At 39.0% G+C, this 23,851-nt stretch overlaps 7 protein-coding genes, 2 long non-coding RNA genes and 1 other non-coding gene across 13 annotated transcripts; 6 read left to right on the top strand and 4 right to left on the bottom strand.

Annotated features, from left to right (window-relative positions):
* Positions 1-242: 242 nt before the first annotated feature.
* On the bottom strand, positions 243-314 carry Trnac-gca (transfer RNA cysteine (anticodon GCA)). The gene has a single exon. It is a non-coding gene; the product is annotated as a tRNA-Cys (tRNA).
* A 64-nt stretch (positions 315-378) lies between these two features.
* Positions 379-2,823, bottom strand: LOC130698042 (G-protein coupled receptor Mth2-like). The gene is made up of 7 exons (XM_057520822.2): positions 1,817-2,823; positions 1,595-1,754; positions 1,438-1,539; positions 1,306-1,384; positions 1,058-1,248; positions 848-995; positions 379-793 (listed from the first exon to the last, which is right to left on the bottom strand). Exons 1-7 carry the CDS (start codon positions 2,567-2,569, stop codon positions 511-513), a joined length of 1,716 nt encoding a protein of 571 aa, XP_057376805.1. The 5' UTR covers positions 2,570-2,823; the 3' UTR covers positions 379-510.
* LOC130698114 (uncharacterized) lies at positions 2,699-3,501 on the top strand. 2 transcript variants are annotated; one of them, XM_057520923.2, is made up of 3 exons: positions 2,798-3,074; positions 3,154-3,239; positions 3,321-3,501. In XM_057520923.2, exons 1-3 carry the CDS (start codon positions 2,991-2,993, stop codon positions 3,451-3,453), a joined length of 303 nt encoding a protein of 100 aa, XP_057376906.1. In that variant the 5' UTR covers positions 2,798-2,990; the 3' UTR covers positions 3,454-3,501. The 2 variants fall into 2 exon arrangements, 1 of the variants encoding a protein (XP_057376906.1); XR_009003176.2 differs by having other exon boundaries at positions 2,699-3,074; positions 3,135-3,501.
* A 779-nt stretch (positions 3,502-4,280) lies between these two features.
* Positions 4,281-5,710, top strand: LOC130698071 (sulfotransferase 1A3-like). Of its 2 annotated transcripts, none has more exons than XM_057520870.2 (7): positions 4,281-4,523; positions 4,600-4,699; positions 4,767-4,917; positions 4,973-5,099; positions 5,164-5,258; positions 5,318-5,501; positions 5,561-5,709. In XM_057520870.2, exons 1-7 carry the CDS (start codon positions 4,289-4,291, stop codon positions 5,683-5,685), a joined length of 1,017 nt encoding a protein of 338 aa, XP_057376853.1. In that variant the 5' UTR covers positions 4,281-4,288; the 3' UTR covers positions 5,686-5,709. The 2 variants fall into 2 exon arrangements, with proteins under 2 accessions (XP_057376853.1, XP_057376854.1); XM_057520871.2 differs by having other exon boundaries at positions 4,304-4,523; positions 4,600-4,679; positions 5,561-5,710.
* A 284-nt stretch (positions 5,711-5,994) lies between these two features.
* On the top strand, positions 5,995-8,718 carry LOC130698040 (probable glutamate receptor). The gene is made up of 12 exons (XM_057520819.2): positions 5,995-6,085; positions 6,161-6,307; positions 6,408-6,762; positions 6,825-6,930; positions 6,985-7,109; positions 7,178-7,268; positions 7,339-7,497; positions 7,554-7,964; positions 8,022-8,055; positions 8,115-8,206; positions 8,272-8,420; positions 8,493-8,718. The coding sequence occupies exons 1-12, from the start codon at positions 6,010-6,012 to the stop codon at positions 8,701-8,703; spliced, it is 1,956 nt and encodes a 651-aa protein (XP_057376802.1). The 5' UTR covers positions 5,995-6,009; the 3' UTR covers positions 8,704-8,718.
* Positions 8,719-9,202: 484 nt separating this feature from the next.
* LOC130698102 (uncharacterized) lies at positions 9,203-10,172 on the top strand. Of its 2 annotated transcripts, none has more exons than XM_057520909.2 (4): positions 9,203-9,347; positions 9,427-9,635; positions 9,695-9,833; positions 9,899-10,172. In XM_057520909.2, exons 1-4 carry the CDS (start codon positions 9,316-9,318, stop codon positions 9,987-9,989), a joined length of 471 nt encoding a protein of 156 aa, XP_057376892.1. In that variant the 5' UTR covers positions 9,203-9,315; the 3' UTR covers positions 9,990-10,172. The 2 variants fall into 2 exon arrangements, with proteins under 2 accessions (XP_057376892.1, XP_057376893.1); XM_057520910.1 differs by having other exon boundaries at positions 9,222-9,347; positions 9,698-9,833.
* Positions 10,173-12,038: 1,866 nt separating this feature from the next.
* LOC130698095 (uncharacterized) lies at positions 12,039-13,235 on the top strand. Its single transcript, XM_057520902.2, has 2 exons — positions 12,039-12,308; positions 12,378-13,235. Exons 1-2 carry the CDS (start codon positions 12,232-12,234, stop codon positions 13,063-13,065), a joined length of 765 nt encoding a protein of 254 aa, XP_057376885.1. The 5' UTR covers positions 12,039-12,231; the 3' UTR covers positions 13,066-13,235.
* A 76-nt stretch (positions 13,236-13,311) lies between these two features.
* LOC130698112 (uncharacterized) lies at positions 13,312-15,064 on the top strand. Its single transcript, XM_057520920.2, has 6 exons — positions 13,312-13,664; positions 13,718-13,789; positions 13,848-13,987; positions 14,058-14,241; positions 14,304-14,648; positions 14,752-15,064. Exons 1-4 carry the CDS (start codon positions 13,637-13,639, stop codon positions 14,211-14,213), a joined length of 396 nt encoding a protein of 131 aa, XP_057376903.1. The 5' UTR covers positions 13,312-13,636; the 3' UTR covers positions 14,214-14,241; positions 14,304-14,648; positions 14,752-15,064.
* Positions 15,065-16,659: 1,595 nt separating this feature from the next.
* Positions 16,660-18,300, bottom strand: LOC130698126 (uncharacterized). Its single transcript, XR_009003189.2, has 5 exons — positions 18,211-18,300; positions 17,892-18,157; positions 17,638-17,821; positions 17,230-17,575; positions 16,660-17,158 (listed from the first exon to the last, which is right to left on the bottom strand). It is a non-coding gene; the product is annotated as an uncharacterized LOC130698126 (long non-coding RNA).
* Positions 18,301-19,758: 1,458 nt separating this feature from the next.
* LOC130698131 (uncharacterized) lies at positions 19,759-21,651 on the bottom strand. The gene is made up of 6 exons (XR_009003195.1): positions 21,534-21,651; positions 21,343-21,460; positions 21,155-21,261; positions 20,326-20,358; positions 20,183-20,263; positions 19,759-20,104 (listed from the first exon to the last, which is right to left on the bottom strand). It is a non-coding gene; the product is annotated as an uncharacterized LOC130698131 (long non-coding RNA).
* Between the last annotated feature and the right edge of the window lie 2,200 nt (positions 21,652-23,851).

Below are 23,851 nucleotides of genomic sequence, written 5' to 3' on the forward strand. Positions count from 1 at the left end.
ATTGTTAACTATACACCAAACGAAGGCTGGAGACATTTTTGTATTGAAATGTAGTCGATGCCAATCGTGACAAGTCAGGCAGGGCAAACCCACATGACCGTCAAGTTCCTTAACAGGTAGTAATCTTTTGATAATGTGTCGATTCCATTTGACCTCAAGCAAAACCGGGTTTTCCCCGTAACAATGCTCTCTGTGGATTTGCCAGGTTTTCATAAGTTAATTCAATATTAATTCACTACAGAAGGGGGCACCCAGGTTTAAACTAGGGACCCTACGATCTGCAGTCGTATGCTCTACCGCTGAGCTATACCCCCATGCAACAACCACCTGAAGTGACGAATGATTTTGAACGCACGAGATATCGCGAAACACGCTAGATATGCTAAACAGGTACGGTTCAATTTATTTAAAGATAATGGCAGTGGAACATGACCTGAAAATGAATGAAAAATCAAACCCGAGAAATTACAATCGCAGACAGCAACGTGAATCGTGTTGATGGTGATGTTGTTAAGTACTCGTTGTCTGCTGCGATGTCTGCTGCGATGTTTGTTGCGACGTCATTTGCGACGGACGACATCGTTTCAGCACTTTAAGCCACGGGAATTTCTGTTGCAGCAAGTGCCACACGTTCGGCTTGCAAACGAAAATGTAAAAAATGAAAACGGCCGTCAGGATGTTGAGGATGTCGGTGGGTATCCAGAAATAAGCCAATCCGCCGATAGCGTATGATACCACTTCCATGATCCACGTGACGCCCATCAGAATGAACAGGCTGAAAATGAGACGCAGACTAACCAAACCCAAATTCAACTTGTTATTCACATTCAAAATGAGATGCAATTACGTTTGTCTGGCGTGGGCGCTCTTGACAGCAAAGACGGTATCCCTTTTGGCCCGGTGGAGGATGACGGCCGTCATGACGAAGAAGGCAATGTTACACACGATCCAGAATGCCATGGGTCCGTACAAATAGGCCCAATAGGCCGCCGCGTCTGATTTGAATCAATTGCCAATTAAAACGGTTAACATGTAAATATGAACCTTCTCCATGTACCGTTAAAGAAACATCTGATGCCGCTAAATTGAGGCGTCACAATGTGCTTGGGTAAGTAGTCAATGTGGTAATCAAGGATTTGACCAATACCGACGATCACCAACGGAACGGACCACGCGTAAATCGAATAACAAGTAAAGCGAGTACCCAGCCTATTGTACCCAGCTATCGATGCAGGTAGCCTCAGATCGCTGTAAGTAAATTAAGAAATATTCAAATTGATACAAGAAGAAGATGAATCCAAATACCTGAAGGTCCTCCAAATGTCGAAGCTGAAGACGCTCATCCAGGAAAACGTTGACAGAAGAGTGTAGTGAATGAGCACAGCTAAAACAAAACTCGATTAACTTCTACGACATAATTGGATTCAATAAACGTACCAACAATGACGCATTCCTTGGATTCTTCCGTCTGCAATTGATGTATTCCTAAACCGATGTACGACACAGTCAACGAAGCCACGTAACACATGATTGTCACACCTGTTGATCATTCGATTAAAATAAATATCTGATTCAATTAAGCAGAAACGTATACCGTGAATGTTGCGTAGTTCGCGGATCGAAGCGTACACGAAGAACGTAGCAATCAAGAAAAAGGAGGAAAGAAACAGGAAATAAGGAAACACCTTGATGACCAGCTTCACATCTTCCGTTTCCTTCGGTTGAGCCGGAAAACAAAGCAATGCTTGTCGATTCTGAATGAATAATCAACGAATCACTTTCAAATATCGGCTTGCTAAAAAAACAAAAGACTTACGATGGTGTTTTCAGAGAGGAAGTCATCGATGCAATAGTCTCTGGTTACTTGATTGCCTTCCGGAAAGTTAGGAAAGAAGAGCTGGCCATCCGGAAGAACATAGAACAGGTCGTCTGCTGTCTCTTCCGGGGACACGTTGAACATTCGCGTTTTGGACGTCAGAGGCTCCTGAGTGCCCGTGTTGTTGGGGCATTCCAGGCGTTCAGTGTCGTGAATGATATACGATCCAACGTCCGGTGTGACTAACTGGCCCGAAGTGTCGTGAAAAACGAATTCGAATAATGAGGCGTTGTTGTGCGTGTCGCATTCGAACGAGGCGATATTAAGGACTGTTCCCCTCGGGCAACACTTGCGAACGCAGTGCGTTTGACTGCACGCGTCCGGAACGCAGTAACGAACGGTGAATTCCTGAAGGTGTCGATCGAGGCAGAATTCATGAGGTTGAAGCAGTTTGCCTTGCACGTTGGCCGATCCGTCCGTATGCAAATGAAACTGCATCGAGTTCTTGTTTTTGTAACCGGACTTGCATGTCGTGTTGCGATGAACGAACGAAACTTTGAGATCAACTGTTTCGTTGGTGGTGGCAGAATAAATTGGAGGCAGTTGAAGCCATTGATCAGTTGAATTGCAAGCGTTTGCTTCTTGTGAACAGCATTTGGTCAGCGATACAGTTTGATTGAATTCAGTTTGCGCGTAGTTGCACTTTACTTTCAGCAGAGTAAGAACCACGACGAAGTAGTTTAATAAAATCATGGTGCCTTTATTTTAACTGGATAACGTTTTGAGATCACTGCACTTCAAATTCCAACTGGATTCCAATTGTCTTGCGTGAACTAAAAACTCCTGACGTTTAATCAAACCGCGTCCCGTCAGGAAGGAAATCCGTTAGCCTAACACCAAAGCCACAAACCGCATGTTATCGAAACAAATTCAAACGGGGGAGGAAATTCGATTGCTTCTTATGTTGTGGACGCAGTGCCGAGTTAAACAAAGACTCTGCCACAACGTACAAACTCAAAATGAGGCACAGACGTGAGCTAGGAGACTTGCATATTATCTTCAGGGCAAATCTTGCTGCTTTGCATGCAGTGAACGTCTGGCTCTCGGTTTTTCCCGTGAATGAACAAAAGAAAAAAAGAAAGTCTATTCATGTCGCAAGGTCATCGACATCCAAATGCGTTGGACAGGTATAAAGCCGCAGCACAAAAGAGAAATGACGCAGTCGCTCCCTGACAACCGTGCCACTTTCTTCTATACCGTAAGTTTGTCTTGCCATTTTAGAATCGAAATTGATTTCTCAAAATCTCTTCTCATGTAGAGTTAATCAAATTTAATAGGCAATGAACGCATCCATTTCCGTGTACCTGATTGTTGGCGTCTTGTTGGTGACGTCATCAGTTCGTTCAGCACCGCAGCAATCTGAGTAAGGATAGGCTTCGCCAATTAGGGAAGACCATGGGAAAAGGTAGAAATAATATCCTTTTAAAACAAAATCGAATTGCAGGGCACAAGGTGGGAATAAAACGAGTCCAAGCAACAACCGCAGGTTGACTGAACGACTCACCGTTACTAATATTCGCGTTTGTCAAACGGGTTATTATCGTGATTTCCTCGGTAAATGCCGCAAGACATATTGAATGTACATAAACCACTGGTGAAATGAATACACGACATCAATCAATAAAGTGGGACCCATTCAATGCTTCTCCTACACTCGGAACAAAATGTACGATAGATTGTAGCCGATTGCCATTGAAACGGGAAATCTGTGGTTTTCCACGTTGAGGCTCAAAAAATCTAACCGAGAATGTTCAATATTTTAAGTCAGTTGAAATCACGGAGATTGGAACAACAACCAGTTGCTTTCTGACATCCGAACTTGAGGAAGGATCGTCTCTTGAAGTGGATCAAAGTGCAAATACGTAAAGAAATGAAACTGGAATTTTTAGCACGCTCGTTTATTGGCATTCTAATTGCATTGATAATGTCATCTTTTGACACGACGTCTCTACGGTGAGCTCAACAAGTTTTTCAATATTTCATACGAAATCGAAAATCTAAATCGCAAATGAATAGGTTGATTGCATCGCGAATAGAACCTCCTCGCAGAGGAGTCATTAGGTTGCGTAAACTCCAATGCCCGCCGAGCCATTGGCGTGATCACAGAGGCGTTTGCCGTCATTCTGGATAGAATGCGATTTTACTACCTTCGTTCTGTTTTTAAATTGCAATACATTTTCAATAAAATTAAATTATCTCTTTTAAGTTGAAGCAAACGCTTGACGAAACCAGATGCAACGTAATCTTTCTTTGATAGTTCATGTATTGGAAAACGCCCACTTGTTTCTGCCACATTGGCCAATAGATGGCGTTCATATGCAGTAAATACGCCCCCATTTTCAATTAATTTCTTGCTCATTCTTTCGTCTGCCGTTGGAGACTTAAAGTTATTAGGTGACACAAGTGTCTTGAATGGCCAGCCAAGAGCAGAATGAAGACACTCAACGTCTACCCGTCAAGTTTGATTTGATTCGTGAATCGTTAACCAGTCCGATCATCGACCTGTTCCCGGGACAAGACGAAGGCATGGTCAGAGGTGAGCCAGGTGGTTTCGTCTTCACGCGGGAGTATGGCCGTCGCCCTAATGAGATTTATCAATTCCAGCCGAGAGAAGACGATGTGTGGGTCTGCACTTTCTCTAAATCTGGTAAGGGCTTTTTCTTACTTGTGACGTTGGCAACAAGAGTTTTGCCCTTCAAGGTCATGATCGTTTCGAATTCCAGGAACGACGTGGACCCAAGAGTTGGTTTGGCTCATTGCCAACAATTGCGATACTGAGACGGCCAAGAAAACGCCGTTGCATGTGAGATCGCCCTATCTCGAGTAAGGTCTTGAATTTCAATTTTAATGATGAGAGATATTTGTTTTATTCATTGCATTGAATTTACAGAGGGGATTTTCTGCAATCACCGGAACGAATGCCACAGGAAATCCGGGATTGCTGGTCGTTGGAATCCATGGCCAAAAGGCCGTCGCCTCGAATTATCAAGAGTCATTTGCCTTTCTACCTTCTTCCACCGAAATTATTAGACACTTGCAAAGTAAATATCATTTTATAACGATATAAATATTTAAAAATAAATGGAATGATGGCAGGTAGTGTACGTGGCACGTAACCCGAAGGATGTCATCGTCTCTAATTATCATCATTTCAAACTGTTTAAATTTCATGATTACAAAGGCACTATGGAACAGTTTGCCGAGTATTCCATGAACGGCCTAAGTATTCGGATATTTTAATCTTGTAATCTTTTTTTGTTTAATGATTTTACTATCAATGTCCATAGTTTATTATTCGCCGTACTTTCCTCACGTCCTGGAAGCTTGGAATCTACGTCATCATCCGAATGTTTTGTTTTTGTTCTACGAAGAAATGAAACAGGTAATTTTGCTTTTCACGTTTCATTTGATTGGCATTGAATTGAATTCCGCATTGAAAAGAACTTGAGGGCAGTGGTGGAACGTGTGGCCGCTCATCTGAATAAAACCATCAACGAGGAGCAAATGATCCGCGTGCTGGATCATTTGAGTTTCAAAAGATTAGCTGAAGGTGAAGCCGCTGAATCAGCCAAAGCCAAGGCAATGGGTGTTATTAACGAAGACGCCGGTACCTTCTTTCGTAAAGGTAAAATTCATTAGAATTCATGTATGAAAATCGATTGTGCATAATATTTGCAAATGCAGGTAAAGCAGGCGATTGGAAGAATCATTACAGTCCGGAATTGAATGAGCGCATTGATAAATGGATGGAAGATAATTTAGCCGGTTGCGATCTCAAGTTTATTATGGAATTGGATCATCAAGACTGACGAGTTTCAACAGAGCTTAGTGTTGGATTCGAGTTCTAACGTGTTCACAATCGTCAAACCAACTGCGTAAACACTTTTGATGGCCGCTGCCGGCTGAGCAGCAACTTTTGATTAATCATTTACACACGTGTGCTGAGTGTAAATTAAAGTCGGCTGTTTGTGTACCTGTTGGTAACAAATCGAAGTATTTAATGTCGACTACGTCCATTGCGCTTGCGCACTGCTGCTGGGCATTTTATAGTTGAATGTCTCAGGAGAAATGGGCATTAGACGGGCGGGAATCGTTCATGTTTCCTGATCTCTTCATATTTAGGTTCGGAAAAAATGCGATTCTTTTGCAACTGTTTCATGTTCCATTTATTCGTGAGTGACGTGATCGGAACGCGACGCACTGGAATTGGTAATACTATTTATAGATCTTTGTTTTGGCTTTAATGATCTGTTTGATTACTATGCCGATGCGGAATAACTAAAGGTGTCTTTCATGATGCACTTCAACCGACTGGATGGATGACGACCATCTTCAACAACGCCAAAGACATTTCGTGTCCGACGTTATTCGATTTCAAAATGTTTCCGATGACGTCTGAAGTGCTGATGAACGTCAGCCACATGTCCAAAGGTCTTGTATCAACATTTTTCACTGTTCTGCATTGACTAGCAAATACGTTACCCTAATGATTGAACCCTTTCGTTCTTCATGTCCGCAATTTCTGGAGCAGCTGAGAGCCAATTGGAAGGCTTCATTTTATTCACGACTTGCTGTCAAATGAGTGACGATGTCGAGTTAAATATAAGGCCGGGAGTGCCAACGCTCCGGGTGGAGGTTTCACCGTGCCCTACACCTGCAATACCTGGATTGGTTGAACGCTTGGCATTGCATCCTTTGAATGCAAGTTTCTTTTTATCTGTTACTTGTTTTGCACTATATCTCGTTTTTATATTATACGTCAAGGAAATCGATCGATATGTGTGCAGCAGTTTCGCAATCATCAAATGGCTGGAACAGCTGATTTGTTCGCTGTCGCTGGACAATGTTACACGAAATTTACTGTCGTTCAACGAATTGCATTTTAAGTAAGTACGTCTTCATTTTCGAAACATTATTGTACGTAATTTTTCGAAATTCGGAACGTCAGTGCGAACCAAGAACTGAGAGATTGCGGTTCATTGAACGTCGGAGACGTGACAGCTATTCGATACGATCAATTGTATGGCAAACAATTGAGGTTATCATCCTTAGAAGTAAGTGGCAGGACTTTTGATCAATTAAAAATTAAACTAAATAGTCTGATTTAGCGTTTTTGGGGGACACAGCCAGCGCCGTACATGTCCGTTGAACGTGATTCGAATGGCACCATCATCGCTTACAAGGGATACCTATTCGAAATCATTCACGCTCTCCAGCCCCTTCATAACTTTACGTAAGTTTCTTTTTGCAATCGATTCAGTTGATCTAAGCATCCCATTTCAAATTGTTTTCACTTTAAAGGTATCAAGTTGATTTTCCTAGCAATGGCAAGTACGGCAAAGAGTTAGCCAATGGGAGTTGGGATGGAATGATTGGCATGATCCTCGACCAGGTAATCCCTAATGTTCTAAAAGACTATGAAATTCAATTGCATTTCATTTAATTGAAAAAAAAAAAAATAGAGTGCTGATATTGGAGTAGGAGCTTTTTCAATCATTCATTCCCGATATCAAGTGGTTGATTTTACCGCCGGATTCTATCAGGAATCGTCCAGCATCCTGATCCCATTACCGATTGAAAACCATCAATTATTAGCCTGCACAAAGCCTTTTCGCTTAGAGGTTTCTATTATACTAAAATAACTACATTGCAATCTACAAATTTTACAAAATCAAAGGTGTGGCTTACGTTGATTTTATTCGTCATCGTTCTACCTGGAATTCTGTGGCGCCATTTCGAATTCAATCATCGTCCACATTTAGCCAAGCAATATTTCTTCGTTCTCGGGGTCCTCGTTGGCCAATGTATCCTTCGCTTTACGTTATATTCAAATGGATTAAACTTTAAGTATTGTCTGTTTTTATACGTAGCTGGACAGAAGTTGTCTTTGGTGGGATTCTCTCCTCGTTTGCTCGGAGCTGTTTGGTGTTTGGCCACTGTCGTTTTCGCCAGCGCTTACGTTGGCATTCTCATGTCCTTTTTACGATTCCCTAAGCTTTCGCCCGTCATCACCAAACTGGAACAATTGCCAGCCTCTCATCTAAAATGGGCCGTTTTACGTGGAACGGCCTTAGATCATCTCTTCACCGTACGTATTGAATTAAATACTCTAATTGAAGTGATGAGTGATTCAGATTTAAAATAGGAAGCCACTAGTGGGGTTTACAAAACAATCGGAGGTATGCATTAACTGATTTGAATTGATGGCCTTAATCGTCATTCGAAATGTTTAAAACAGAAGAATTGATCCGGAATCAGCGAGGAACTTTAATCGACGTTCACGACGATTTTATCGGACGTGTCGTTCACGAAAATTATGCTTACATTGGAGTATAGTGCCCTATTGTTTAAATTTTTTTCAACATTTAATTCGGCTTAAATTCCAAATCAAATAGCCAAAATCGAATCTCGAGGCTGCCCTTTATGAAGATTACATTCAATCGGGCATTTGTCGTCTCAGCATTATTAAACAAGATTTCTTTAAAGTTAATGTGGCATTCGCTCTACCTAAAGGCAGCCCATTAAAACCACTACTAGACAAAAAGTAAATCATCTTTGAAATATTTAATTCTTTGTTCCTTGTAGCATTCACTGTTAAAAACGACCCACATTTCAGGATTCTACAGATGATGGAAGCCGGTCTGGGAATGTACTGGAAGAAAATGTATTGGCCTCCATCGAAAGGCAAATGTGACACCCTCCGGCCATTGGATTTTGGACCTAAAAGTCTCCAATTAACTGATTTACAAGGCACTTTCCTCATTTTAATTATTGGATATGCGTTGGCCATCGCCTCGTTTTTAGCCGAGCGTCATTTGTTGGTCTAATTACTATACGATTTCGACGTGTGGGCACGTTTCATTTGGAACACGAGCAAGAACAATCAATCAAAAGAAAAAACACTAACAAATTGGCCTGGTTATATTTAAAAAAAGAAGAGTAAATCATCGACCTTGATTTGGAATGATATTGTACGTCATCTTCATCCGGTTCCATTTCAAATTGGGAAATGTCGGAAAGTACGATGTCAAAACGTGTCGACGATCAATGTGAGATATCGCTTGCGTGTAGTGTTTTCACTCCACTGATGGGCCAATCGCTGGAGCCAGTGTTCCCAAACAAACCATGTGACACGATCTTTTTCACGAACTCTCTTGAAATTTGAACCTCTTCTTTTAATTTCTTGATAAATCGCAATCAGCGCTGGGTCGAATAGATCATCCACAAGTCACTGCGCGTGTGAATGAAATCAGAGTTTAATGTTCCATGGAACTCTGTCGGTCACAGAGTCCCTCCCCTCACTGACGATCATGTATAAATAAAAATGGGCTGACTGACAATCTTGTTTTCATTTCGTTTCAATCGCTCTGAGCTGATCCATCTTTCTTCAAATAGTTTCAAAGTTTACTTGCCCTTCATTCAACGAATTTATCGTGAAAATGACGGTCGTTTCGCCTGAAAAAACAGTGAGGTACGTTGACGAGCACACGTTTCTTTTAGTTCAATGTATCGATTTCATTCAGATCGAACTAATCCGCTTGTATGCGCAGGTGTTGGGCATCACTTCTGCTCGTATTGGCTTATGCCAGTTTAACGTTTGCCCGTCCACATCATGCCGAAACGCAGCCGATGTTGATGCGCTTCTGTGGCCGTGAACTGACGCGAGTCATTGACGAATCCTGCTCGGTTTTTAAGATTCCCTCTCATCTCGATCTGGTCGCTCTCAATCAGTCTTCTTCGCACGCAGAATCTACCCCAGGTATGTAAATTCAGTTTAACACAGATAATTGTTAATAATCATAGCTCACGTCCATCCAGAAGACCCAACCGAAAGCCAATTGACACAACGGACGGAATTGGATAATAGCAAACGGGATTCTCTGTTACGACAGTGCTGCGTGATTGGCTGTACCGAGGAGGAGTTGATCACCTTCTGTCACGCCGATAGGAATCAAATGTAAATGGGATATTCGATCAGTTCATTCAAAGCCGATTGTGATGTTTGTGTGTTTTTTTACATAGTGCGGAAGCAGCGCTCCAGCTGAGGCATGAAGACATGGAAATGGATTGGCTTTATGAATTTTTACCGCGAATCGGAGCCACCCATGAATAAATTTTGGGGAAATCCATTAGGTTTGTTTTTCGTTATGATTTAGCCGTTGAAACCTCATCGAAATGTTTCCTCTTGTTTGTTTGTAAACGAATTTCCGCTTCGAACGACGCATTAAAAATGCAAGTTATAATATAATTAACCTTTGATGCATCTATTAATAAAACGAATGTATTTCAACTTCAAGTCCATGATGTTATCGCATACTTGGGAATGATGAATCAGCGCCAAACGTTCAATTGCTGCAAATCTCATATATATTTACGCGAAGTGATATTTGAAGCCCAAAATGAAATTCGAGGGCTATTGATGATCCAGGATGAACTTAAGACGCCTCCACGCAGCGCCGTAAAATGATACCGAGAGCTTAAAGCTCTTTTGAATCCATTTCTTCACATAAGCCAGCCATCTTGACCTATATTCATTGTCAATTCCAGTGGAGGTAAAACGTTGACGTATTGGCTACAACGTCCCACCATTTAAGAAGGTTAGGGTTGAAAAACGGTTACGTAATGGCAGTCAATTTGAAAGCCCTTCCTCTACAATCTTTCGAATATCCCCAGGTGTTTTTCATTTAAGAAAAAAAAGGGGGTGTTTTTCCTTTTGGCTTTATTTTTTTCAAATGATTTGCGTCATCGTGTGTGAAAGGATGTCCTGACTGCGTAACGACTTCATTGGGAAAGCTCTAATCAAATAGAACCAAGAGCGACAGTAACTTAACACGATGTGTGCCGCAGGGTAAGAGTATAGGCGGACGGACAAGTGTAAACAGTGATAACGTGCTCTGCGAGTGGGACGATTTTCTTCAACATGCTTTTATCCCCTATGACTTGTTGACGCTATTGAGTTTCTAGTATGTGCGACATCATAGATTTTGCTTCGAGTAGATACGTAAAGTTAATATGCATCATGTGTGGTTTTACTAGTATGCGCATTACAGGGAATATCAGACAGGTGAGTGGCAACCAGGTGGAATTCGATGATCAACGTTAAATCGTGATCGGGAATTTCAAACGAAATTTAACAACTGCCTTTGTTAGACACCCAAGAAGCTATAGAGATGGAACGCTACAAGGTATTTATTGTTACACCGTTGATATTTAATCTGTCCTTGACACGTTAGCTTTCTGTTAGGCACTTTCATGCTTTCCATCAAGAGAAGAAGAAAAGGTGATCTTGGCATCTGCTAGATGAGAAAGTAGGTTCATTTGTTTTAATCATCACACCTTATTGAATGATCCTTGTTGTATTTCGAATAACCGAATGTTGGGTATTACGATCGTCTATCAAAATGGAGCGTAACACTTGTGCTTGATTAATTTAATATCGAATCCTAAAGCTTGAATGTATTTCAGCAAACAGGTAGGCCAGTAATGGGCCGCCTATTAGCAAATGATTAGCTTTGCACACGATGAGATACGATCCAATGCTCTTTTAATCGAACGCGTTAAAGAGAAAACGATGCTTTCAAACAAGTAACACAAGGCCACTCGAATTGGCTCGTTAGCTGCTTCTCAAAATTCACGCTTCAGCAATTCGGGAATTGTTGTCTGATTTCTTCTTAACGAGATAGGTCGTTGAAACAAGAACGTTTGACGAACGAAAAACAATGTCAAATTACAACAGTTAAGTTTGATTGCAAATGATGTCGTTTCTTTTTAAATTCGAGATAAGAAATAGCTTTCAACATTACAGTCTTATCTTACGCTTTAATAACTTTGACCACTTTGGGCCCTAGTTTTGATTAAACGTGTTTGCAGCAGGAGGCCGTTTTGTTTAATAGTCAAATTATCGTTGAACCTGCTTTCTAATTGTGTTCTCAATCTCGCTCTCAATTCAAGGTTATATGCCTCAAGAAGAGCAGGTTGCCTCGTGAATGTGATTGACCAAAGTCAAGTGGTACACACATATCACGCGTTTAGACCGAAATTGTGCAACTTGCTGGCCGACATGAACACTGAACGCAAAAAAAAATTGTTTCGTCAGTCGAATTCGAACAAAAACTGACCCTTACTGGAATTACTTGATGCCCGTAAGGATTTAATCCATAGTACGATTCAGAGTACATTCTATAGCGTGATCTTTGGGCGTTAGTCAATCAATTACACAGCAAATGCGTACAGATCCTAAGGTCTATAGCTAAATGTAATGAATCTAGGGCAGGATTTGCAACTCTTACAGCGTACTATAAAAAGACCTGAATTTTAGAATCGACATTCACATTCAATTCAAATCACATTCGAGAATGAAGTGCCTTTACGTGTTTCTGATTGTTGTGTGCGTTCCAGCCATCTACTCTGCACCAACGTCTAATTCGCCCAGGTTGGATTTGCAATTACCTAGATAAGAATCCAAAAAATACAGTCTACGCTCTAACTTTTCTTCAAACAGGAACTCCCAGAAACGGGCCGCCGCTGCCCAGGCAATGGATACTGTGTCGCTCTTTGAAGTGCACGATCTAACCGGAGTAGACCATGATGATATTCCCGATGATATCGAGCCTTTCGAAGTTGTCAACATCGATGGACATACGTTAGATACTCTACCCAAGAACATCATTCCAGTTGAAGTTATTCCTGCTCAGAACTCGGCCGACGTTTTTGAAGTACACAACCTGGACGGAATGTCCCACGACGATATTCCCGATGATCTTTCTGTCTTCGAAGTGGTCGATATTTCCAAACACACCGCCGACACCTTACCACGTGATGTTATCCCTGTGCACATTACTCCGATTGGCACAGTTGCTGGGGCAAGTGCCATCAGCAGAGACGGATCGGCTGTTTTTGCTGACGCATCGGCTGGGCTTAACACTCCGGGCGGAGTAGCTCGTACTGGCATGTCTCGCGTTAAAGTTGTTCCAGCCTCTCACGTCAGTCATATCGTGTACCCGGTTGATAACACGAAGTATATCTCCGCAACAGTTAGGGGGCCTTATGTTCCTAAAGTGAAATGTCGCCAAGCGGACCTTTTCCCATACAGAGGACCTAGCGAAGGCTTATTTAAATATTTCTCGGATATAGTCCGTGAAGAACTATCAGATTGTATGATAGGCGGAGTGGTAGTACGTCGCCGCTGAACTAATAAGCCATTAATTTTATTCGCTATATAATCAAATCTTTTTGCTGACAGTGACCATCTCTAAATTATCGTGGAATTTCTAACTAATTTCTTGTGACTTTGGTATACTTTAATCTATATAAAACAAAGGAGAAACTGAAGAACACAAATATACAAAATAGAAAAAGATTTTTTAATCAATTAATAAGGTATTTAACTTAGAGAATTTTAAAAGAAACCCATATTTATATAACCGCAATAGAGGTAATTTGCAACTGTTTCAACTTCTGACACATAGATGACAGTTTGGCATAAATCTTTTAGAACTTTACGTTAGATGGCAGGTTGGTACGTAGCTTTTTTTTTTTTCGTTTATGGCAATCCGTTTTACACAAAAAAAAAAAAAAATTTCGCCAAAAAAAAAAAAAAAAAAAAAATCACACTTTTTTCTTTTTTTCCGACACGTAGCCATCTACCGCTCAGACTCGTTATTACTGGCGTAGGCAATTTCAGTCCATTGGATGCCATTCGCAGTTAGTTCAGTAGCGTGGATGGAGAGAATAACGCGTGGCTGGAGGAACAATTGAAAAATGGATAAGATAATACAACAAAAGGATGGTAAGTATAAACATTATTATATTGGTTTTCAATTATTAATTATTGTTTGTTAGATCAAATTATGAAGCTGCAGGCCCAATTATTGGAACAACACAAAATATTAGATAACAGCAAAGCTAAGGATGGTAAGGGCTTATACGTAATGATTCTATTTATTTGCTTTTATTCATTTGTGTTTTGTAGCTCAAATTTTGAGTCTACAAGCTCAGCTAGGGGAAAAGAACAAATTGGAATGGAACAGTTTCCAAACAGTGAAGGAGGTTTTTCCAAACTCATCCCTAACTGAACATGAGGATGAATTGGCATTAGGCGAACACAGTCAGGTACCTAAAGTTTTCAAATAAGAATTCAAAATAAGTATAGAATTTTAACAAACAATTATTTATTGCTTAGTTATTCAGTCTACCACCTGACAGTGTGTTAAAGTTAAATTCTGTTAGTGCTGCACTAAAAGAATTGTTAGTAATAAGTCCATGCAGCGAAGGAATTGAACAATTGTGGGATCGTATTTGGGCTGAAAATGGGTGTGGTACGGAAACCCAGAAATAGCACGAGTTCAACATAAAACATGAATTGGGTACTTTTCGGTTTTTTGTCTATCGAAACAGTATTTTTAATGCTATTATTTTGCATTCACAGAATTCTAGTGGGGAATCAAGTCAAGTCTAGAAGTGTTACAGGATGGAAGAGTGAGCCTACAGTTGAAAAACACTGAAAGTGCATTACCATTAAGGTATGAGGTAAAGTAATAGAGTATGCAAATTGTCTAATGAGAAGTACCATCTTGTGTGAATGAATCCTGTGTAACAGCAATCCTTTATAGTTCTTTTATAGCTAGAAGCCTCAAATAATTCTGCTTCTCTTGCTAAAGAACAACTTGTCCTTTACACTCAGAGTGTTGGTGAAGCTGGGTACTTAAATGGCCCTAAAGATGTTTCACTTCACTGGCATTGCAGTGATGAACATCATACATGGACTCTTTAGGTATGAAAGGAATTTTCTTGAAAAATTTTTGAATTTATGATGAAGCTTTTCTCCTCCTTTTTGCCAACCATGTCTAATCTACAAAAAAAAATTTATCCAATAGGAAAGGATTTTCAGCATACTGGGAACACAACTATCAACAATGCAACATTCTAGGGGTGTTATTTTATCCTTCAAGAGCCTTATACAATGATTTTCATCTACAATTTGTATGGCCTTTCCCGAGCTTCTGCCAGAAGTTGAATCTATGAGTCATGTAAGTCACATGAGCAACAATTGAGATGCTTAATGGTGTTGTTTTTCTTTTCTCAGTGTAGGTTAATAGTAACATTGGATGTGAAAAAATTCTTGGTTGGGGCATGACACTGAATAAATTGTATTGATTGGATGGATGACATGATATTTCTATACTTCCTTCGGATTCCCGAGACGGTATTTGATATTAAAAAAATTGAAGTGCATATCTGGGCTCCCTTCCTTTCCGTAGCCCCGTTTCCCCTTGACTCGTAATAAGCCCGTAGGGGGTCATGCCCCTACTGTACGGTATATATAAAAACAACATATACCGAGGTTTGGAGGGCTCTGGCCGGAAAGGGGACGTGGGGTGCCGCTTCGTCCGATGATGTGTTCACGGAGGGTGACGTGGCTGCCCACAAATCCGAACTAAAGGTTAATCGCTCCTGTAAAAATGTTCCAAATCTTCAGCTCTTCTTCCGGCTTCTCTTAGCCAATCACCGGGTAATCTCCCCGGTGGGTCAACAAGGCAGTGTCTCCCCCTGCCTGGGTTGACGGCAACTTTTGAAAGGGCTATTGTGCCTTTTTAAAGTTGCAAAAATAATTGTAATGTGCAGAGAATTGTCAATAAAATTTTTTTTATAAAATTTTTTTGCAAAATTCGTTTCTTTCATTGTCTGTATTCGCTGTGTTCACACGTTACACTTTTTATATTTAGCTTGCTTAATTCACCTTTATTGTTTTTGCCACCTTTGATGGTAAGCATTGTTTCCATTGGTTTATCGTTTATCTGTAAGTATTATTTATTACACTCTTTGAATTCTTCAACTTAAATTCAAGGAACAATCTGGATATTTTATGAAGTAATTTTGTATTTTGTTTTACTCGTATGGGAACCGATCCCCAGACATTCAGCGTGCAACGCCGATGCTCTAACATTGAGCCACGAGATATATTTAAATTTTTTATTATCGCATATCATATGTTATCGTCTAGGATGTTTATGCAGTCTTTCACAACTATATGTTTATCTTTCTATTGCTGCCATAAGGTTCTTAGCTCTGTGGTAGAGCTTTTATCTGCGATACCTGTTACCCTGGGTTCAAACCTCAGTAGATGTGTAAAAATGAAGTAGAATAATGTAGAAAAGTATACTGCAGAATTGCATTTCTGTTTTATTGTAAGTGTAAATGCAAGTCCACAAGTGACTAGAAAAAAAAAGCCAACTTAAAATCATATGATTCGTGGCTCATTGGTAGAGCATCGGCGAGGTATGCCGAACATCCAGGGTTCGATCCCTGGATAATAATAGAATGCTTACAGATAAACGATTAACCAATACCCGTCACCTTACCATCAAATGTGACAAAAACAAATAAAGCAAAGCCAAAAAAACAAAATTGATAAATGCAATGTGTGAACAAAGCTAACACAGACAATGAAAGAAACGAATTTTGCAAAAAATATTTTATAAAAAAAATTTTATTGACAATTCTCTGCATATTACAATTATTTTTGCAACTTTAAAAAGGCACAATAACCCTTTCAAAAGTTGCCGTCAACCCAGGCAGGGGGAGACACTGCCTTGTTGACCCACCGGGGAGATTACCCGGTGATTGGCTAAGAGAAGCCGGAAGAAGAGCTGAAGATTTGGAACATTTTTACAGGAGCGATTAACCTTTACTTCGGATTTGTGGGCAGCCACGTCACCCTCCGTGAACACATCATCGGACGAAGCGGCACCCCACGTCCCCTTTCCGGCCAGAGCCCTCCAAACCTCGGTATATGTTGTTTTTATATATACCGTACAGTAGGGGCATGACCCCCTACGGGCTTATTATGAGTCAAGGGGAAACGGGGCTTCAGAAAAGAAGGGAGCCCAGATATGCACTTCAATTTTTTTAATATCAAATACCGTCTGGGGAATCCGAATTAAGTATAGCAATGTCATGTCATCCATCCAATCAATACAATTTATTCAGTGTCTTGCCCCAACCAAGAATCTTTTCAGATCCAATGTTACTATTAACCTATATTGAGAAAAGAAAAACAACACCGTTAAACACATCAATTGTTGATCATGGAACTTACATGACTCAGAGATTCAACTTCTGGCAGAAGCTTGGGAAAGGACATACAAATTGCAGATTAACTTCATTGTATAAGGCTCTTGAATGATAAACTAGCACCTGTAGAATGTTGCATTGTTGATAGTTGTGTTCCCAGTACATGAAAATCCTTTCCTATTGGATAAAATTTTTTTTGGTAGATAAGACCTGGTTGGCAAAAAGGAGGAGAAATTCTTCGTCATAAATTCAAAATTATTTGAAGAAAAATCCTTTCATACCTAAAGAGTCCATGTATGATGTTCATCTCTGCAATAGCAGCAAAATTAAAACATCTTTAGGGCCATTTAAGTACCCAGTTTCCCCAACACTCTGAACATAAAGGACAAGTTGTTCTTTAGACAGAGAAGCAGAATTATTTGAGGCTTCTAGCTGTGACAGAACTATAAAGGATTGCTGTTGTACTGGATTCATTAACACAAGATGGTACTTCTCATTAGGCAATTTGCATTACTCTATTAATTTACCTCACACCTTACGGTAATGCACTCTCAGTGTTTTTTCATCTGTAGGCTCACTCTTCCATCCTGTAACACTTCCAGACTTGATTTGATCCCCCGTTAAAATCTGTGAATGCAAAATAATAGCATTAAAAATACTTTTTCGATAGACAAAAAACCGAAAAGTACCTAATCCATGTTTCATGTTGAACTTGTGCCATTTCTGGGTTTCTGTACCACACCCATTTTTGGCCCAAATACGTTCCCACAATTGTTCAGTTCCTTCACTGCATGAGCTTATTACTAACGATTCTTTTAGTGCAGCACTAACAGAATTTAAATTTAACACACTGTCATGTGGTGGACTGAATAACTAAGCAATAAATAATTATTTTTTAAAATTCTATACTTATTTTGAATTCTTATTTGAAAACTTTAGGTACCTGGCTGTGTTCGCCTAATGCCAACTCATCCTCACGTTCAGTTAGAGATGAGTTTTGAAAAACCTCCTTCACTGTTTGGAAATTGTTCCGTTCCAATTTGTTCTTTTCCCCTAGCTGAGCTTGAAGACTCAAAATTTGAGCTACAAAACACGAATGAATAAAAGCAAATAAATAGAATCATTACGTGTTAGGCCTACGATCCTTAGCTTTGTTATCTAATATTTTGTGTTGTTCCAATAACTGGGCCTGCAGCTTCATAATTTGATCTAATAAACAATAATTAATAATTGAAAACCAATATAATAATGTTTATACTTACCATTTTTTTGTTTTATTATCTTATCCATTTTTCAATTGTTCCTCCAGCCACGCGTTGTTCTCCAGCCACGCTACTCAATTAACTGCTAATGGGATACAATTAACTCAAATTGCTTACATGCCTGTAATAATGAAACCGACTGATAGATGGCTACGGGTAGAAAAAAGAGAAAAAAGTGCGATTTTTTTTTCCGCCATTTTTTTTTTTTTTTTAAATGTAAAACGGATTGCCATACACGTTTGGTAAAAGTGACTGCTTAATGTCTCATATGGCAATCCGTTTTACATAAAAAAAAAAAAAAAGCCATGATCTATATTTACCAGGTATACCTTCCCCTTAGCGTGATACATAATACTAGTAGTCTCTGTTAACGAAGTAGTGTCATAAGTATATCAATTCGCGCGATCAACCAACAGTAAAATAACAAAACAAGCACGAAAGAAGCCACTACACCATTTCATATATGATCAAAATGCTTAAAATGTTTGGCTTATTAATGTTCATTTTTTAGTTTTTGCGAAGTTGAAAAAAAATTACCGGAAGTTATCGGGAGTTGACTATATCTCCAGAAATACTGGGCCCACAACAAAACGAATATGATTTTCGTGATCCTCGTGAAATTTAAGGTGTGTCTGACCTATTTTGACCTATTTTTGGCGAAAAGGCCAATTTGGCCAAAATCGCGATTTTTCCTGAACGTTCAGGGAAATTTGCGATTTTCGGGTATTTCATACTGACACATGGATTCGACCCCAAATTTCACGAGGATTACGAAAATGTGGTTCTTTTTTCATTCAGACTAACAGACAGTGAGTTATTTGGCATTTTCAAACCGGAAGTTGTACTGAAAGTTAAAATTTCGAAAATTTAAAAAATGAACTATGTTCTCCTTCACAAGTTACAAAAGATCTGCGTAGTTTCAAACGTAAACTATAGTAAATGAACATAACATGGCTTTTCAAAGTTCTTAAAGTTCAGTTTTCAGGTACGACCTGAATACCACTTCAAATCACTACCACACACATAATAATCGAAGCAAATGTTTTAAAACCATCCCCTTAATTTTGTAGCCATCAGAATTAAGGGGATAGTGGAACAGATATGGTTATTACCTGACAGAAGTAAATGGGTGATCCTATTCTTGCAGAATATTACCAAATAGCACATCTTCAAGAATGTCTTCAAGGTTTATTTACGAAAAAATCTTCTGCTACAAACTATGAATATTTTGTTGCATTGGGAAATGACTGCTATCCATGTAGTAATATCTTACCAAATTTCTTGCTGATAGGTGATCCCTGGCTAGTATCAATTGTGTTACTTTGCCATTACAGTATTGTCCTTTGTTTGCAGTATTACTGGTTATCTTTTGTACAACAGCTTTCAGTGGTGGTCTTTTTTAGAGTAATATCTCTTATTGCAAACTTACATTAGGAAATACTGAAGGCTTTTTGCTCAATCTGCATGTACTTATACCAACTTGAAATGCCACTCTAATTTTGTACACCAACACTTACACATACACATTTAATACTAACTGCACAAAACTGAACAAGTTTTGAGTTTATTGTACTCTAGCTTCAACATTTCCACACCATTTTCATCATATCTTTATCACAAAGAAGAAAGATTTTGATTGAATGAATGTTAGAGAGAATGTTATCCAACAACATTGAATGCACGGGATAGTATGGGATTTGTTAGAACATGTTAGGAAAGCCAACACCATTCTGGTCAGCTAGAAGCTTCTGTGAGAATGATATTTATACAACAGGACCCACTGGCTTATGTGCAATGCATGTTTGTTTTGCAATATGGTTGTTTAACCTCCTCGATGGTGCCATTTGTTCTGCTTGTTACATTCATTTGCCCCAAATTGAACAAAGTATTGCACCTGATTTCCCATAAAGATGTAATATTGACAAGAATTAATGATATAAAAATATTGGTGAAGAAAAATTGTGCTTATCACAGATTTTCTGGAGACTGCTTTACTTTCCTTATAGCTTCTTGGGTATGGGTTTGATGATAATGCAACACAATCCAGTTGGCACTGAGATAAAGTAGCAATGGATCATTTTAGTCCTTATATAACACCATAATCTATTACCCTACCTGCATCTACCATCTGCAACATGCTTACATCTGCTATATCATACACAAAAAATAAATTACTCAGTTCCAGACATGTGATAAAGTTTACAATCCTTAGAATCTAAGTCTGTTGTTGAACGAAGTTTCATAGGCATCAGGTTACTTCTAGCTATGCGATAACATTAGTCGATGGCCTTCAATTACGTAGCATCTAACGTCGAGCCATCTAGCGGTTACAAACAACAAAGTTTTCCCACTGCCATCTAACATTAGACACTTAACACTGCCATCTAGTGTCGGCAAGATAGTTTTGACAGTGCCATCTAGTGTCGGGCAGAATAAGCATTTGGTACAGTGTCATCTAGCGACTAGATAACCTATCGACTGCCATCTAACACCTGTCACAAGAAACACTTAATTGTAGTGCCAACTGCCGTTGCAGGATTATGGATTCGCTTTTGAAACATGTTAAGGTAAAATGAGCAGTGTAGCTTTCTATTGTTTCTCTTCCTTCGATAGATTCATGAAAACCTCGATTACGATAATTACCATGTACTTAGTACATATAACTCACTGCAACTAGCTACCGGTGGTATTAAGTGAAGCATTCGTCGATGTCGATGATCAAATCAAACGAACTTGCAGCCGCCGACAGCATAAACTGAAACTCGGCCAACACGTTGCCATTTTTTAAATTCGTTTTTCCCTTCCTCTTGTCCTACCCTACCCTTGCAAGAGAAAGTGGTATACTTTCCTCCAGGAACATCTCTATTGTATCACAACATATGTAAATTTTACCAAAAATTGCAATCAGCAGCACATAACTAAGTTTGAAGCCAACAGTACTTACACAGTAGTATGTAGTCCATGTGCCAATAGAAAGAACACTACGACTAATGGTACTCAAAAGAAATGATAATTAGCTGTTTCCGAGGTTCATCCCATTTAAAAGTTTGCCTATGATAAAACAAGAAACTTTATGTTCTGTCTCAATTGGCATTTAATCTATTAATATACGAATGCAACAGAAAAACCTACTTATTGATGTGCAGGGTATGATATATGATGTTACAATTGCTTCGGCGTGGCAGATCTGGTGACAGAAAACCTTTCACGCGAGTTTCTATTTACGTTTTCAGTTCAAATGCGTAGATTCCTGCGATTACAATAAACAGAAAAGATATATTTTGAAGTGCAATCAACGTCCGAAACTGTGATTATAATATTACCTAATATGAGAGGACCTTCAGCGTGCACCGTCAGAAAAGGAAAATGTAAACTACCCACAGATACACGTATGCGATTAACCGCCACCTAACGTAAGGCTGTTGCCAGCACCACCTAGTGTGCAAACGGTAATGGCATTTAATGCATGAATAATACCTTTCATTATGCTGAATAAACATGTTCTTTATCGAAATCCTATGTTCGGAATAAAATCGATGAGAACACGTAAGAATTGCTTGATTTACTATTTCGACAAACGTTTGACGCCATGGTTGGAAGTCACCCTTCATCCCCAATTGAACGAATATTTCATTACCTCCCAACTCCCTACTCCAACGTTTTAAGACCACAGGGAATACCAGACGCTTTTTTCGATTGTGTTTTGTATGCCTGAGATCACAATGACATTACTGAATACGCCTGGACTGCGTGAGCTGTAATTAGTCACCGTCTACGATAACAGCGACGAATGCCCAATTATTAAATGGCTAAAAATTAAAAAAATGTTTAGATACAACATTAATTTGAGCTAAAATTTAGTCTTGGGTTTGGAATTAGTGAAAGTGATTGCACAAATATGTATATCTGGCTCGATCAACTTCAATGTAAATCTAAAATGGAACATTTTGTGGAAAGAAGAATAAAAGACATACCTTTCTCGCAGTAACAGTCCTGAGCATCAGTAAGACTGAGCTATATTTTCTTCATAGTTATTCAATCAACACGTTGACAGTGTTGCTGAACTATTTCTGTGACGGTAAGTTTTCAGCTGTCTTGTTCTTTTGGTTAAGCTAGTGAGATTTACATCAAAGCTGGCAATAATAATACCTCCAGCAGACACCCTGAAATTCTTATCAACAATCTGAACAGATGCATCATCATACAAATTCAACATTAATGAACATATTAACAAAGTACTAGATAAATGGATCTCAGTTGGGAATCCATTTGCTTAACACTTACTTTGTTTTTGCTGTATCTGTGATACATTGGATGTGTCCTGGTCACTGAAATACCAGCCAAGTGGGAAACATCTTTCCCTATAAAACTTAAACAATGGTTTGTCAAAGTTAGTAAATGTGATTTTAATTGAACGTGGCTAACTAAAAAAAAGTTATAAGAATTGTAAAGGGTTGTTTACCATTGACATACAACAGGAAGAGCAAAAACAAGAAAAGATTGCTAACTAGATAATCTATGATTATTTCATCTAAGGTCCTTCATATTACTATCCTTCAAAAAATGAACACATAATTACTTGCCAAAGCCATTTCTTTCTAGGCTATTTGTTAAAGGTTATGTTTTCTCTTTTTTCACCAGGTTTTCAAATGCTTGGCCTTTATAACCTCCAGCATTTCAATCTCTAGTTCATTTAACATCGTTGTTATCCTGATCACTCTGTAAAAATACCACCATTCGATATAATTTTAAAAATTCCCAATCATGTATGAATATCAATGTTCGTTTTGATTATACCTTAAGCACAACTACATGGGGCTGAATTTCATGCATGCTGCACGTTGAACAGCCGGTTTACGTGATCTTTGATAAAAATGGATGGCGCCATTGATTCTATCGATGTGGTTTATGGTTAGAGGACATCGATTCGAACATTTCAGAAATCGAGATGGAACCAACGCTCGATATCGATTAGAGAACGCATCGCCATCTATAAGTGCTTCGAAACATAACAAATGACGCAGATGCTGTAATAGCTCAAATTAAATATTTTGAATAATTCGTTAATGCAACAACTTGGCTAAACCATTAAAGTTATTTTTGAGCAGTTCACAGCTTAACAAACTCACCTTTCAACCAGTTTTATGCAAACTATTCCAAAATGTTAGAACTTGAAAGAATTACATGTGGAATTTAATCTTGTTTAACCTGTAAAAATTCTACTGCATATTACAAATATTTAAAAAAAACTTATCAAACTTTCAAACCTACACAATGACTTACTAGCTGTTAGATTTTATGTTTGTGAAGCTCATAGTATCAGACATGGTAATGATTCTACTTCTTTCACACAAGAGACTCTATGCATAGACCAAATACACCTGCAGGCATGTGGTGAAAGAGAAAACATAGTTTCCATAATAGTTTAAAAATTACTTTAGTTAGTTTTACTAACCTGCTAGAAGTAAAAACTTTTAGTGTTGTAAAACAATACCAATTGGTCACATCACACTTATCTGGTTGCGTTACTTCCTCTGTTTTGATGCCAGCCTAAAATTAAATTCAGCACAAATTAATAGAAAAGTTCCCCAACAACAATCCAGTTCCCTATGCTTCTCTCTATCTGTTATGTTACCTTTGC

The sequence above is a fragment of the Daphnia carinata genome, chromosome 9, assembly GCF_022539665.2.
Source record: "Daphnia carinata strain CSIRO-1 chromosome 9, CSIRO_AGI_Dcar_HiC_V3, whole genome shotgun sequence".
NCBI classification, from domain to species: Eukaryota; Metazoa; Arthropoda; class Branchiopoda; order Diplostraca; family Daphniidae; genus Daphnia; species Daphnia carinata.

Bases quoted from the DNA above. Each gene is read 5' to 3' on its own strand.
- LOC130698042 (XM_057520822.2), bottom strand. From the start codon at position 2,569: ATGATTTTATTAAACTACTTCGTCGTGGTTCTTACTCTGCTGAAAGTA. The intron at 1,249-1,305 runs GTATTTGGATTC...ATTTACTTACAG, and splicing joins GACATTTGGAGGACCTTCAG to CGATCTGAGGCTACCTGCAT. The intron at 794-847 runs GTAATTGCATCT...GGGTTTGGTTAG, and splicing joins AGCGCCCACGCCAGACAAAC to TCTGCGTCTCATTTTCAGCC.
- LOC130698114 (XM_057520923.2), top strand. From the start codon at position 2,991: ATGCGTTGGACAGGTATAAAGCCGCAGCACAAAAGAGAAATGACGCAG. The intron at 3,075-3,153 runs GTAAGTTTGTCT...CAAATTTAATAG, and splicing joins GTGCCACTTTCTTCTATACC to GCAATGAACGCATCCATTTC. The intron at 3,240-3,320 runs GTAAGGATAGGC...ATCGAATTGCAG, and splicing joins TCAGCACCGCAGCAATCTGA to GGCACAAGGTGGGAATAAAA.
- LOC130698071 (XM_057520870.2), top strand. From the start codon at position 4,289: ATGGCCAGCCAAGAGCAGAATGAAGACACTCAACGTCTACCCGTCAAG. The intron at 4,524-4,599 runs GTAAGGGCTTTT...TTCGAATTCCAG, and splicing joins CTGCACTTTCTCTAAATCTG to GAACGACGTGGACCCAAGAG. The intron at 5,259-5,317 runs GTAATTTTGCTT...CGCATTGAAAAG, and splicing joins TCTACGAAGAAATGAAACAG to AACTTGAGGGCAGTGGTGGA.
- LOC130698040 (XM_057520819.2), top strand. From the start codon at position 6,010: ATGCGATTCTTTTGCAACTGTTTCATGTTCCATTTATTCGTGAGTGAC. The intron at 7,965-8,021 runs GTACGTATTGAA...GATTTAAAATAG, and splicing joins CCTTAGATCATCTCTTCACC to GAAGCCACTAGTGGGGTTTA. The intron at 8,421-8,492 runs GTAAATCATCTT...CCCACATTTCAG, and splicing joins AAACCACTACTAGACAAAAA to GATTCTACAGATGATGGAAG.
- LOC130698102 (XM_057520909.2), top strand. From the start codon at position 9,316: ATGACGGTCGTTTCGCCTGAAAAAACAGTGAG. The intron at 9,636-9,694 runs GTATGTAAATTC...ACGTCCATCCAG, and splicing joins GCACGCAGAATCTACCCCAG to AAGACCCAACCGAAAGCCAA. The intron at 9,834-9,898 runs GTAAATGGGATA...TTTTTTACATAG, and splicing joins CACGCCGATAGGAATCAAAT to TGCGGAAGCAGCGCTCCAGC.
- LOC130698095 (XM_057520902.2), top strand. From the start codon at position 12,232: ATGAAGTGCCTTTACGTGTTTCTGATTGTTGTGTGCGTTCCAGCCATC. The intron at 12,309-12,377 runs GTTGGATTTGCA...TTCTTCAAACAG, and splicing joins CCAACGTCTAATTCGCCCAG to GAACTCCCAGAAACGGGCCG.
- LOC130698112 (XM_057520920.2), top strand. From the start codon at position 13,637: ATGGATAAGATAATACAACAAAAGGATG. The intron at 13,790-13,847 runs GTAAGGGCTTAT...TGTGTTTTGTAG, and splicing joins TAACAGCAAAGCTAAGGATG to CTCAAATTTTGAGTCTACAA. The intron at 13,988-14,057 runs GTACCTAAAGTT...TTTATTGCTTAG, and splicing joins CATTAGGCGAACACAGTCAG to TTATTCAGTCTACCACCTGA.